General features: G+C 46.9%; 1 protein-coding gene across 6 annotated transcripts in view; it reads right to left on the bottom strand.

The window, feature by feature from the left end:
* Positions 1 to 11,696, bottom strand: part of LOC309526838 (uncharacterized protein) — a 35,315-nt gene extending 23,619 nt beyond the window's left edge. For 2 of the 6 annotated variants that reach the window (XM_082213123.1, XM_082213124.1), the window contains exon 1: positions 10,873 to 11,696. In XM_082213123.1, coding sequence (XP_082069249.1) covers positions 10,873 to 11,334 — 462 coding nt within the window. In that variant the 5' untranslated portion in view covers positions 11,335 to 11,696. The other 4 variants (XM_082213125.1, XR_014216973.1, XR_014216974.1 and 1 more) reach the window with 4 other exon arrangements.
* Between the last annotated feature and the right edge of the window lie 2,450 nt (positions 11,697 to 14,146).

The raw sequence follows: 14,146 nt of genomic DNA, 5'->3' as shown, positions 1-14,146 counted from the left end.
GGTGTGAGAAAGTGGACAGGGACTTTTTCACCCTCTCTTACAATACTGGAAACTCAGGACCATCCACTGAAGTTGAATGTTGGAAGATTCCGGACAGACAAAAGAAAGCACTTCTTCACACAGCACATACCCAAACCATTGAATTTGGTCCCACAAGATGTAGTGATAGCAGCCAAATCAGATGGCTTTAAAAGAAAACTTCATGGAAGAAGGCGAAAGATTTATACGATCTGAGGTGAAACCAGACTGATCGAAAATATTTATTTATTATTACATTTATAATTCCACCTTTTCTCCAAAGAAATCAAGGTGGCACGCACACTTCCCCCTCCCAACCTCCCTTTTTAACCTTACGACAACCCTTTGAGGTAGGTTAGTCAGAGAGAGAGAGTGACTGGCCCAAGATCACCCAGTGAGCTTCATGGCTGAGTGGGCATTTGAACCCTGGTCCCCAGGTCCTTGTCCAGCACAAGGAACAATACAATAATGATACATGGTTTTCCAAGACAAGGACCAAGGAGAGAAAAATTAATAATGTAAGGAACCGCAATAAAATATTTACAAATTTAGATACAGCTGCTATTTTACCAGAAACCGTAAGAGGGCAGTGTAAACAAAGAAATGCCACAAGAAAGAATTTCCAGGGACGTGTAAGTGCTTGGTAGATTGGCTTTCCCAAAAGCTAAGTTAATTTTATGGTTTGCAGGCTTTTAAAAGAAAAGTATGCAATTCTTAGCCAGAATTTCAGGCCTGTTCTACCTCTTGTTTCTCTGGAAATCTGTCTTTGCCAAAATAATTCCTGCCTGTCAGGTGAATCTATGCAGTGTTTCTCAAGTATTATTTTTAACTCTGCTCGCTTCAACACTTTCACTGCTTTCTAGTTCCTCAGCACTAGTTATCTGTTGCATGGGTGAATATCCATAGATCCTTGTATGTAGTTATGTGTATATAGCTACATGCATGCAACCATCAGCTGCATCCAATGACATGAGAATCAGGACAGTAATCTGACATATGCATTACTGCAGAATATCGCTGAACCTCTTTTACAGATACACTCCAGGAAACATTAAGAGCACAGCAGATTGTCCTAAACTTGCTTCTTCCCAAATCACATTTGGTGTCAAGGAGAAGTAAGGATGGGATCATGCACACAAATCCAATAGGATGTTCACTGTCAGAAGGTGATCAGTCTACCTGGGTCTTGGTTAGTGGGGAAAGATCCATGGCATACCCCAGGGTCCCTCTGAAACTTTGATCCTCCTTCCACTTCTCGCCCCTCCCCAAAAGGCGGACATCTCACAAGTTTGAGAATTATTTCTATAAAGCACCAAATATAATGGGCAGTAGGCACTTTCAGAAGAGAAGTTCCCCTGGCATGCCTGGAGCAGATAAATTAATACCTCTTTGGGCAACAGCAAATGTCTATCTCATGTATGATTCCCGGATGGACTACATTTGGTTAGTGCACATACACCAACACAGAGTCATTCCTGGGAAGCCATTTGAACCTATTTTCCTAAGGTTTTCTAAGAGCTTTGCTGAATCTGACCTTTCGTCTGTTCTGAACTGTCTGCCAATCAGTATCACTGGATAACTCCTTTTATTTTTTCCTGAGAACTAACTTCACTTTTTCAATAACACTCGCAATGGTATAAGCCTCTGCCATATCCTTCTTCACTTGCCTCTTTTCTAAACTAAAGAGACCCAGACCCACATATTGTAATCTTTCCTTATATGAGAGTTGCGTCAATTGCTTAATCTCTTGGTTTTCCTCTTTCTGCACCTTCCTAAAGCTACAATTTCCTTTTTGAGGCAAGGCAGTGTAAACCACACACAATATTCTAAATCAGGTTTGGGGAGCCTTTTTCTGCCCAAGGCCACATTCGCCTCTTGGCAAGCTTCTGGGGGCCACTTCCCAGTGGTGGGTGGCGACGAAAGCAAAAATGGGAATAGTAATCAGCCTGGCTTATCCATCCTGATAAGCCAGAGGCCTTATCCAAGTTCACAGACACATCCCAACCATGCAAAAACACTTGGGGTGTGAAGCAGTGGTGTTGCCTGCAGAGAGTTCCTAAGCCCAGGGAGTGTTCCTAGGGCCAGACAGAGAGGCTAGGAGGGGTGCATTTGGCTCCCAAGCCTGTTAGAAGGCTTTGTCAGCAGCTTTTTGGAAATCCAAGTATATAATTATTTATACTTTCAGTTCTGTAAGGTTGGTGAGACAGGACTTCCCTAAGTTTACAGAAACCACACTGATTTGTTCAGCAAGGCCTTTTCTGTCTTGAACAACTCTACCTTTAGTAATGCTTACTTCCAAGGTACCCACTTACCCCAAAAATGAATAGGTATATACCAAATGCACAAAAAGAAAAGAATAAGCCTCCAGCTGTACAGAAATCCATTAACTGAACCCACTACATTTTGAATACAAATCCTTCCTCAGAGATATTCTTAGGCACAATCAACTTGGGTCTCCCAATTCTGTTTGCCAGGTTTGTGCCCTAAATATATAGATATTGCCTCATTCAAGAAGGAATGCACTTTAAAATATTACTTGTGAAATTAATTGTGAGTAACAGCTTTGACTTCCAGGACTAGTTAACTATACAGTGGTACCTCGGGTTACAGACGCTTCAGGTTACAGACTCCGCTAACCCAGAAATAGTACCTCGGGTTAAGAACTTTGCTTCAGGATGAGAACAGAAATCGAGCAGCGGCGGCGCGGCGGCAGCAGGAGGCCCCATTAGCTAAAGTGGTACCTCAGGTTAAGAACAGTTTCAGGTTAAGAACAGACCTCCAGAACGAATTAAGTTCTTAACCCGAGGTACCACTGTATTTCCCAATGAATTGACACTAACATGTACTAGAATCACTGATCTTCCCCATCCATCAACTGCGCTATTGGCTTTTAACAATATAGTGTGTGATGTCTGCCGTGTTAACATTCACAACAGCCCCATCTCTCCTTGCTTCTAATTAACCCCCCACAATACAACTCTACTCCCATCTTCCAAGAATATGGAAACCGGGGCATCCTAGAATCCTGCTGTTGGACTCCAACTCTTTCATCAGTTCCCTGGCTAGTGGAAGATGGAAATTATTGTCCAACAATATCTGGAGGACCACAGGTACCCCATCCCTGTCCTCACTATGTCTGTATGCTTATAACAGGACTTCTCTATCAAGTCCCTGAAAGTCTCACCAACTACCTCTCTCAGTGTATCCAAGTTATTTACTTTTGCCTCAAAGGGACAAGCCTTTTCCTAATAGCTAGGATCTCAGTGCACTAAGCCAGTGTTTCCCAACCTTTTTTGGGCAAAGGCACACTTGTTTCATGAAAAAAATCTCGAGGCACACCACCATGCCAGATGGGGAAAGGTCACTTTTTACTTATGTAAAAAAAAATTAAAAAATAGTAACAGCATAGAAGGTAATGGTTAGGCTAGCATCCCTCTTCCAAATATGCTAGGTTTTTATTTACAGGGACTGTTCTACATGGGGAAGCATTCAGCACTGTCATTCTCCCATCTGCCATCTGAATTGGTACTATTCTGGGTCAACTTACTCTGCTGCATGTGTAGATGAAAATGACACCAAGTGTGGGGGAGGGGGCAGAACAGGTTTCACATACAGGATATTAAGCATACACGTACTTCAGATTGAACTGGTTGCTTGCTTTGCAAGTTTTCATTTCCCAAATGACTGCCTTGGCAAGCGCAATACCTACCAGGCTCAACGCCGGTCTCGCGCTGCCGCTTCCCGCGCTCTCAAGGACCCGGGAGGAGGAAGGCGTGAAGGGAATCCCGAAGGCGCGAAAACCTTGCGCATGCGCAGGCCTTCCGCCTGCGACAGCCCAGTAGGCCGGCCGAAGCGAGCGGCGATGGGATGTGGGAGGGAGGGAGCTCACCGCCCCGCGTGTGCCTATGTGGGGCACGTTACAGCCCCGTGACGTCAGCGCCACGCAGGCAGCCAGACAGGCAGACGGCGAGAGCCCCGCGCTGGGCGGCCTCTCCTCGCCGCCGCCGCACCGCCTCTCACCGCCCGACTCGCCCGCCTCCCTCCCACGGCACACCAGGCAACGTCTCGCGGCACACTAGTGTGCCGCGGAACACCGGTTGGGAAACACTGCACTAAGCAAACACTCCACCATACATTTTCTGCCAAACATTGGGTAGCCAGTGCTAGGAACCCTGCTAACTTTCTACCAAGTGAATTGTCTTTGGCAAGGTTTAGAAATATTTTTGTTGGTTACAAAATCTCCATTCCCCATGTTTCCTTGCTCTATTGTCAGGCTCTTCCAGGAGTCTAGTTATCTCTTTCATTGTAGCTCTTATCAGGTTTCACCTTTGGACTTTATAAACACTGCAGAAAGGGCTGGCCCAATATATTTTTCCGCCTAAGGACAAGATGGTACATATCCCCATGCCATGTACACAAGCCAACCAGACTAGCAATTTAGTTTTGTTTCAACATTGCAATGAGACAGCGAGCATCTTCTGGGGGCAACAGGTTAGTTTGGGGGCTGGAGGTCTTGTCATACAGCACACACAGGTCTGTCCATTCTGCACCCCTCAGCAACTCCTGTGTGAGGCACCTAAAAGCAAGACTGACCTTGACTACATTCATTTCCTATAAAACCCCAAGAGGAGTCCATCTCCTGCAAGACTTGAGAAATTTGGCTATGGCTAGCTATTTCAGCATCTGTACTAAAAATATTTGTTCTGGTTTCATTTTATTTAAGCGTCAGATGGCCTGGTTTTTACACTGAGAGGTGGAGGGTATATCTGTTTGAAATTAAAGTCAGAGGTCTAATTAGTTCTCTCACACTATTGCCTCAAGTGCCCTCAGCAGAATTCCAATCTGGGGTGAATACTTGGATCTTAGAGCACTATTTGTCTTTGCCCTAGGCTTTCATATTTTACCTTTCAATATTCTTGGCATCTCTATACATCCAAGTTAAAAATAAACATATCCATCATATCTCTCTCTTTCTCTCCAGTTTCTGTTTTCTGTACTCATATATAAGCTAATATTAGTTATTTGTTCAATTGCACCAATGGAATGTATTTCTTGAGAGATTTCACACATGCAGAAAAATAGTCTCACAGTCCTTAGCAATATTACTGAGTATCAAAGCTAAACACATAAGTATAAGTTTTAGGATTGATTTCTCAGATCAAGAAAACTTCCAATCTCATTGACAATACTTTTGCTTCTGTCAACAACTAAAATCTCATTGCCAGTTGTGGTTAGCTTTGATGACTCACCAGATGAATAAAATAAATCTTAGGAGGTAAATAATATCGTTCTTGAGCTCAACAGACTGCTAATCAAATATTGTATTACAACTGATAATGCAATGCACTTGATGTATATTGTTATGGATTTGTGGGTGCCCTGACTCCCACTAGATTCTGGGGTGTTTGGGGTTTAATCAGTGCTTTGAGAATTAAGATGGGTTGACAAATGTTGCATTTAGAAGTGTAAAAATGCAGGCTAACCCTGTTTTTCCCAGAAAAAGGTATTACCTGGGAGAGAAGCTATTAAATGGAATGAAGGCTCATGACAGCCAGTCATCAGCCCATGGGGGGAGCTATCAATGGGGAGAAGACTGTGATATAGGGAAGGGGGCCCTTCTCCAACTGTATGTGCTAGTGGGCAGAGAAAGAAAAAAAAATGGGTTTCATCCTGGATGATGGCGGCTGAAGAAAAATTGTTTTTGCAAGAGGTTTGAAAAGCAGGGGAGAAGTGAGCGAGAGCTCTTGACGAGCAGGCTGGGACAAGATGTGAGAAGAGACAGATATGGCTGTTTGGCTGCCTTTGAATCCAATACTATGCTTCTGTAGGAAGCAAGCCCCCCTCATGTGAATGTTGGAAAACCCTCTACTGTAGACATACATATACAGTATGTAAAAATAAACAATATATCATAAAGACACTGCAGTCTCCATTGTGCCTAATTTCCAAAGGAAATACAAATCCTGTGTGAGTGCCAAGACCCCTGGAATCACACCTCTCAGAGATTGGGGTGGCGTAGAACAATATATATCAAACACAGCTTTGATGATAGTTAAGCTACTTGGCTTTCTCTTCACATCTGGCAGTTCCACTGCTGTGGGATGCTGAAGAATGCATCAAATTGTTTGCCTCATTGTTGGACCCACTGTTCTCATGCACTCCCGTTCCAGATTCCCAATAGATTTCACGCAAAGCACAGTTTAAGCCACTGTCTATGGGTAAGATAGCTCCACAATGCCCCATATGCTCCATAAAGTATCAAACCTTTGATCCAGCCACCATTAACCATTGATGGACAATCATGCTGAGTGAGAATGAATAGTAAGGTGTTCATATAGCAGCTAAAGCAGGGAAGAGAGAAATGGCAGAATATCCATCATAACCTTGAATGTTAATAAATTAGGTTATAGAAGAGGAGAGTCCTACAGATTTCTATGAGTCTGCAGTCAAGACGCCAGATTTATATAGGTCCCTGTTCTGCTGCATCTGCAGAATCCAGAAAGAATTGGGAGTGGTATGCATGCATGGCATTTTTTCCATTTGGAATAGAAGCTTATTGCCTCCCTGCATGCTGGCAAAAGAAAAATAAACCTGCCTTTGCATGACTGTTGCATAAGGAGGAGGAGCTGGGTTTTCTCTCAACCTCACAAGGATTACCACTTTCTCTCTCTCTCTCTCTCTCTCTCTCTCTCTCTCTCTGTGTGTGTGTGTGTGTGTGTGTTATTTATCTACTACACACAAAGAGAAAGAGGTATCTCTCCTCCTCCTTTAAAGCAACATTTGAGCTTTGCCACGCAACATTTTACCAGTGATTAATACTGAGAAAGTCAACATAGAGTTCTTACTTTCTAACATCTGCACATACACTTTTATACTTCATTATTTAAAAGCAAGTTTTAACAAGACAGTCACGAGTCATTCAGGTTTACGTGCCAAACACAAATTTTAGCAACAAAGCCCTTTGGAGTAACTACCATTCCTCCTGGCACCACCTAACATGAAACCTGCAAAGTCAAGTATTCAGTTTGGTTTTAACAGAAGGGTTTGGGTTTTCGGTTTTGTTGTTTTTCTTTGCATTTCTTATATTGGCCCAATAAGTGCAATATATTAACACTCCTTGAGGGACATTGATGGAACCTTCAACTTTGGCCAGCTTCAATCACTACTGAACCTTAACAGAATCTGGCCAAAATAAACACAGATGGAATCTGCTCCTCCTCCCTGCCTCTTACACAATATTATTCTTGGCCCTCCTAAAGCAGGGATCTTTTAAGAGCTGCTCCTAGGAGCTCTGTAAGCAATAATCTGAAAAAAAGGAAATTGCCATTTCTGGCAACAATAAAAACATCTTTTTCCCACTAAATAAATTTAAACTGTTTCTCAAGCCAATTACTTTGGAGTAATCCTACAGCAGCCTATTGGAAACTCATATTTAGGGATGTAACACTATACTCAGGTTCTGCAGACTGAGAGGCTTATGATCTTGTGGAAGCCCCCTTGCACTGGCAGGATATGAGATACCCTGCTGGTCTGACAGATATACTAGTGGAACATTCAAAATACACTGATGGAACACTCCACTGGCAGAGCTGTTCCACCTGCGAAGATATGCCACCAGAGTGGCGAAAACAGGGTGAAATTATGTGCAGGACAGAGGTGATGGGGCAAGAATTACACTTGTATCATATTCTGCACCCACCCAAGGCCACAGAAATGCCCCTTTCTAGGCTCCAGTCGGGGAGCTCCTATAAGGAAACTCCCTCTCATTGAGTTCAATAAGGGGGATATATACAGGGTTACGAAGCTAATCCAAAAAGAAACACCCCCCAAAAACCAAGACACAGAAGAAAACAATGGCATGGCCCTCCTTCCTTATATCAAGGGCACTACAGACAAAATCAGCAAAATCCTCCATAAACACAATATCAAAACAGCCTTCTGCACCAACCAAAAAATAGCCAATATCCTCAGAAACCCAAAAGACAAAATCCAGCTGGAAAACCAAGGGGTCTATGAAATACCCTGCAAAGTCTGCCCAGCCACGTACATTGGACAAACAAACAGACGAATAAATGCACGTATCGCAGAACACAAGAATGCCGTCAAAAAAGAAGAAAAAACTTCCTCTCTTTTCCAACACATGAAAGAAACAGGACACGAAATTAATTTTGCAGATTCCAAATTGCTCTTTAACATGGAACATCACCACAAGAGAATAATCATGGAAGCCATCGAGATAGAGAAACACCCTCACAACATGAACAAGCGTGACGACACGTCCCGCCTGCCAGACATCTGGAAATTAGCCCTCCCCACAAAAACCGACACCAGAACCAGAGGCACACAGAACGCCGTCACCAATCAACCACACCAGACCCAAACCCAGACCCTCTCCACAGACATATTACAGACTCCATCCAGTAGCCAAACTATAGTGGCACCTCCGGATGCTGCACCCCCCTGCAATCCCTACACAGATCTGGCTGGCACAAGGCACAAAACCACAGCTCGCCCCTATACACGAAGCCAAGCCAGAGCACAACTAAATGCAGCACAGCCATCTTCTCAGAAAAACTCTTCACAAGCTCAAGAGGTCAAGACACAAAAGCTTTAGCAACTAATCTACACTTAATGACCCACCCAGTGGTATTCAGAATATCACTCATGAAATCACTCAAGATATCCCTCAAGTAATTAAGGAACAAAAGAAGAAAAGGCACACTAATCTAGGAACTTCCTCTCTGCCCAGAACGTTGGAGGCTATACACCACACCCCTCAACAGTATTTATAGGAACTCAAACACCAGATTCTGCTCTGTTCCAGTAACAAGAAGCCGAAAGCACCAGCCTGAAGATGACGAGTGAGACCTCGTCGAAACGTTGCACAGACACCCCGACTCTTACACGGGAAGACACCAGAAGACACCAAAACCTGCATTCCTGTACCCGTGAAAATCTACGAAAGCATATATATATATATATATATATATCTGCCCTGACCCTGGTATGACAGAGTATAGAATGTGGTATAAGTCAGGCTTCCCAGTGTTTTCGACTGCAGCTTCTATCATCTCTGAGCATTCATTGACTGGCTGGCTGGGAATGATGGGAGTTAGAAGTCCAACAACATCTAGAGAGCACCAAGTTGGAGAAGGCTGGTGTTAACTCACTACCCAATGATAGCAGACTACAACCACCAGTATATAAACCCCACTACAACCAGTATATTATAAATTCTCCCACACTTGGAAATTTGGTAATGGGGAATTAAGAGGGGAAAGCACTTGATACAACAGGAGAGCAATTTGCACCAAAGATGGGTACTTCACAAGACAGTTGCCTCCTGAACACACTTGGAAATTTGCACACATTGCTAACACTTTTCAAGTGGTCCAAGGACAAAAATGTTGGGGAGCTGCTCCTCTAGACCAAGGCTTGCAACACCTGAGCAGACAAAGCTGAGAAGCAGTGTGGCTTTACCAATCTTCTTTACTAAATACAGGTAAACATAGTAACTGTGCTAATATAAAATAGCATTGCTTGTTACCTTTTTTTTTCCAGGCTAGGCTCCTACACCTTCAGTTGTTGCTTTACAGGCAGAAATTTCACGTCATCTTTTCTCATCAGGGCCCTGCAGAGGGTAAATGTTTAACCTGTTGAACTCTGCCCATCATGCATATTGTTGTAGGCTTTTGGAGAGGAGGTTAAACTGTAGGCCTGAGTGCCTTCCAATTCCTGAATCCAGCAAGGATTAAAATCTAGTGAAGGATTCAATTGTAGGAATAGCCAGGCCAACTTCTTGGTGAGTTAATGGACCCCTAAGTATGGGTCCTTAGGGCCACAAAGGAAGTGGCTCTGTGCAAGAAGACAAATGGGTGTCTGTCCATTCCCCTCCCCGGGTCTGGTAGCTAGAAGAACAAAACCAGAGCTGAGGTGTGTGAGTTAGAAACAAGAATCAGGCTGGGCAGCTGCGAGAATGGGAGAAACAATACCCTTTTGGGGTGTTAATGCTGTGACACCCTCCACGGTTGGCTCAAGCTGTATACATGTGTAAATAAACCATATATCCTAAAGACACCACAGTCTCCACTGTCTCTCATTCCAAGGAAACCAACCCTGGATTATCCAGGGTAAGTGCACTGATCAGAGATTGGGGTGGCATAAAACAAAGTGTTAGAGGAACCCTGACTGAAGAAAAACAAAAACAAGCTTAGTGGTGCTCACCTGGAGGCAAAAGGAGTTGACATGTACAGTCACTGCTTGGATGTACAGTGGTACCTCGGGTTAAGTACTTAATTTGTTCCGGAGGTCCGTTCTTAACCTGAAACTGTTAACCTGAAGCACCACTTTAGCTAATGGGGCCTCCTGATGCCGCTGCACTGCTAGAGCACGATTTCTGTTCTCATCCTGAAGCAAAGTTCTTAACCTGAAGCACTATTTCTGGGTTAGTGGAGTCTGTAACCTGAAGTGTATGTAACCCGAGGTACCATTGTACTGAGATATTGTGGGTGGGGGCTTTAAATGGGTTTCTGAGGTGAAAAGCTGCCTTATTAGGAAATTCGTATTCTAGAGGAGAGGTCTATCTGCTCAGAATGCAAGGAACAGCTCCTCTATTCACCTCGCTATTACCCCCTCTGGGTAAAACAGGGCGCTGAGCGGGGCGGCGGGGGGGGGCATTATTTTGTTTTTATTCTAACAGGCAAGGGCCTGAGCAGCGGCAGCAACAAAACAGCCATTCCTCTTTTCGCCAGCACTCCTCCTTTCGTGGCCTCCGGGGCCGCTCCATAAAGGGCTTGGCAAACCCAGTCACCTCGCCTTTCTCTCTCTCTTTCCCTGCCTCCCTCCCCGCCTCACCCCGCGGGCGGATTGTTCCCTTTGCTCTCCCGCCGCCGGGCTGGGCTGGGCCGGGCCAGGCCAGGCCAGGCCTCGAGCCAGCAGCCGCCGAGGGAAGGAAGCGCCTTTTATGGCGCGCGAGGAAGGGCCATGTATGGCGCGCAGGGCAGGAAGCGCCATGTATGGGCAAGGCAGTTCCTGCTTGGAACCAAACGAGGGCTGCTTCCGCTCAGCTTTGGCTCGGCGGCTGGGATCGGATGACGGGGACGGCTCGTCTCGCTGCTCTCGCGGCTCGGAGGCTGGCAAAAGCCGAGTGAGGCGGCTTCCCTCCTGCGCTTGGCTTCCACGGAGGGAGCCAGGCAGCTCCCGCCAAGCAGCGGCGCTCGCTCGCTTGCTTGCTTGCTGGGGGGTTGGCTTCCCAGGCGCGGGAGGCTGCCCGGGAGTGGGGGCTCCTCCGGCGGCGGCTGCTACTACTACCAACATGGCCTACTAGCGTGCTCCTTCTCTCTCCCCCCTCTCTCCCTGCGCCTGGGCCGGCTCCAAGAGTGACGCAAGGCCTTTCCTGTCACTTAATGGTCAGCGCCGAAGCAGGGCTTTAAATTACAAGCAGCTGCTGACGAACTGAGCCAAAACAGATTCTCCCCCGCTGACTGGCCCCGTCGGGAGAGCGCGCCAGCTTCCAGGGCGCGCAGGAATCCGGTGTCCTCGCGGCGAAAACCGTGTGAACCGACCGAGCCTGGGTTAAAAAAAAAAAGGGAAAAATAGAAAAAGTCTCCGGATCCACCCATCCCTCGCTGCAGACAGATCGAGTCAGCACCTTCCCCCTCATCCGCTCCCGCTGCGGCCGTCTAATAAAATCCTCCGCTTGGCAGCTGGGAGCTCCGCGCTTGCCAAGGAAGCGGGGATTCCCAGAGTCGGCTAGGAAGAAACGTGGAGGGCGCGTTTTAAAGGGCGCGCAGCACCCTTTCGACGGTGGGCTGGCGGGGCAGCCGGCTCTGGGCTGCTCGCACGGGGAAGGCTCGCTCCTGGACCCAGAGAGGCGCAGGAGGGGCAGCGCCCACCAAAACGGTGGGCAGCTGGATTGCATTTTAAGTACTGCCGAGTATAACCCAGTGCAGATGCCTTAAGTGCCCATCAGGGTACGGTCCCAGCTGATCAGACGCTCCCCCACAATCATGTATTGGGGAGGGGGGCTTCCCCCTTTTTTTCTCCGCGCGCGTTTTAGTCGTGGGTCTAATCCTAGTGAGTTATGATGCATTCAGAAAGCTGGGATTTCTGATGGGTTAGCTCAGCATAAAAGGAGGTGAGCTCCTGGATACGTCATTTCACATCCCTATTTGCAGCTCTGCCGCAGGTTTGCAGGCTCATAGCAGCCTTCAAAACACACTTGGATTACAAAACCAATATAAAGAGCCCAGCTCTCCTCTCAGCCCCTCTTTGCAGCCTTGGACCTCCAGAAAGCTCATACCTAGAAGAGTACCCAGATATCCGAGACAGGGGAATTTGGGGGGATCTTCCCACTTTCCAATTCTGTGGTATATAAATGGGTCTCAGCGACTACTGCAGCTAAATGATTTCATTTCTAAAGGTGCCTGCAATTGAAAACGTGCCTGTTTGTTATACCCTCTGTCCAAGAAACCCATCTCCATAACCCCAGATACGTGGGGTCTGGTTGTGGTGACTCGGTGGTGGGAGAAAGGCATTCTGCACATGCTTCAAGGCACCTTTTCTTTTACAGCGCCAAGGCTAAGCAGGCTGCAGGAGTGAGTCCTATTAAGACTAGGAGGAAGGTATAATAGACTGGAAATATGCATTTAGTTGAGATGCCTGCATTGCAGGGGGTTGGACTAGATGGCCCTTGGTGATCCCTTCCAATTTTGTGATTCTATGATCCCGTTGAACCCAAAGACAAGACTCATAAAAGACACAAACTCGCAGCCAAACCGTTGGAGTCCTACCAGGGTCACAGATGAAAGCCCACTCCCGGAAGGAGAGATCTACGGGCCTGAGAAAGATTTATCCAGAGGTAGGCGGGAGTGGGTGGAGAGGCAGCTCCAAGAACTCGGAAGCTCAGCCCGTTGATAGATTTATTCTACTGGAGTCCCTTTAGTTACAAATCTGGCACCGGGGAAAGAGATACTGCAGAGAAATATGTCCAGCAACACAAATGGGGGGAAAAACAAGCCGCAAAGCTGGGCGCGGAAAGGAATAAATGGAGACTGCCTCTCATCTCTCTCTCTCTCTCTCTCTCTCTCTCTCTCTCTCTCTGATTTCCTCAGTCTCTTCTTCCTCACATCTGTGTTCAGTGCCAGCCGGTTGGTTCTGTATCGATGGACTCCCTTCCCCTCCCCTGAGGACGTGTCTCCCCCCCCCCCCCGCCTTGTAAGGACTGAAGCAGCCAATAATATATGTCAGTTGGAGCTCCCGCTTGGCTGCAATCCTGCGCGCTGCTTCCCTAGGAGAAATCTCATGGCAGTCTGAGTGGAAATGGATAGGACCCAACGATGTGAACACCCCTTTTGTCCCCCAAAGCCCCATCCCATGCGTTCAGCTATCTGAAGCTTTCCTAGTGGGCTCCGGGTAAATCGGAAGCAGCCTCCTGAAGCTGCGAGGAACCCCCACCCCCACTCCAACATGCCAATCAATGCCTTTCTCCCTCCCCCCAAACAGTCTGACCAATGAGAACCCTGATGAAGGAACTGGCATTGGCTACCAGGCTCTGGTGGCGCTAAGTAGAAGATTCAAGCATCGCAAACACGAGCAGGATACAGGCTGTCAGGCGGAGAGACTCCTGCAGATCAGGGAGCGAATCCACAACTCCCCGACTCAAGTCCCACGGGAATAATAATGATGATAATGATCCTGGCCAACCATACAGGGTTGTTGGAAGGATTGCCGGTACTGTAATGAGAAACGGAAAGCATAATTTACTGCTTAGAAAGGGGGGGGGGGGATAAGGAGTGATGGCTGGGTATCAAAATAAGCCTTCTTCCTAAGAGAGAAGGCCAGAAGAGCGAATCCACAAGCAGCCCTTCAAGGAAAGGTCGGGCAGGAGAGGAGTCTGCAGGTGCAGGATGCCTGCCTGCCTGCCTTGCAGCAAGGGCTGGGCTCGGTGGTCCTGATGAGAGAGAAGTGCTGCCAGGCGGTGGCTCCATTTCACACACCCCCCCGCCACATCCCCATACAGCCCCGCGGTAAGCGGAAGGTGGCCGCCGAGCTGCAGCCTCTCTTTGGCCCTGGGATGAAGTGAGGGGAGAAAGCTTCACCGGTGGAACTTGCGCCTGTGGCGCAGCTC

Source organism: Podarcis vaucheri (genome assembly GCF_965113315.1).
Source record: "Podarcis vaucheri genome assembly, chromosome: 2".
NCBI classification, from domain to species: domain Eukaryota; kingdom Metazoa; phylum Chordata; class Lepidosauria; order Squamata; family Lacertidae; genus Podarcis; species Podarcis vaucheri.
The sequence above is the reverse complement of the archived record's forward strand: the minus strand, read 5'-3'. Positions and strand labels throughout refer to the sequence as shown.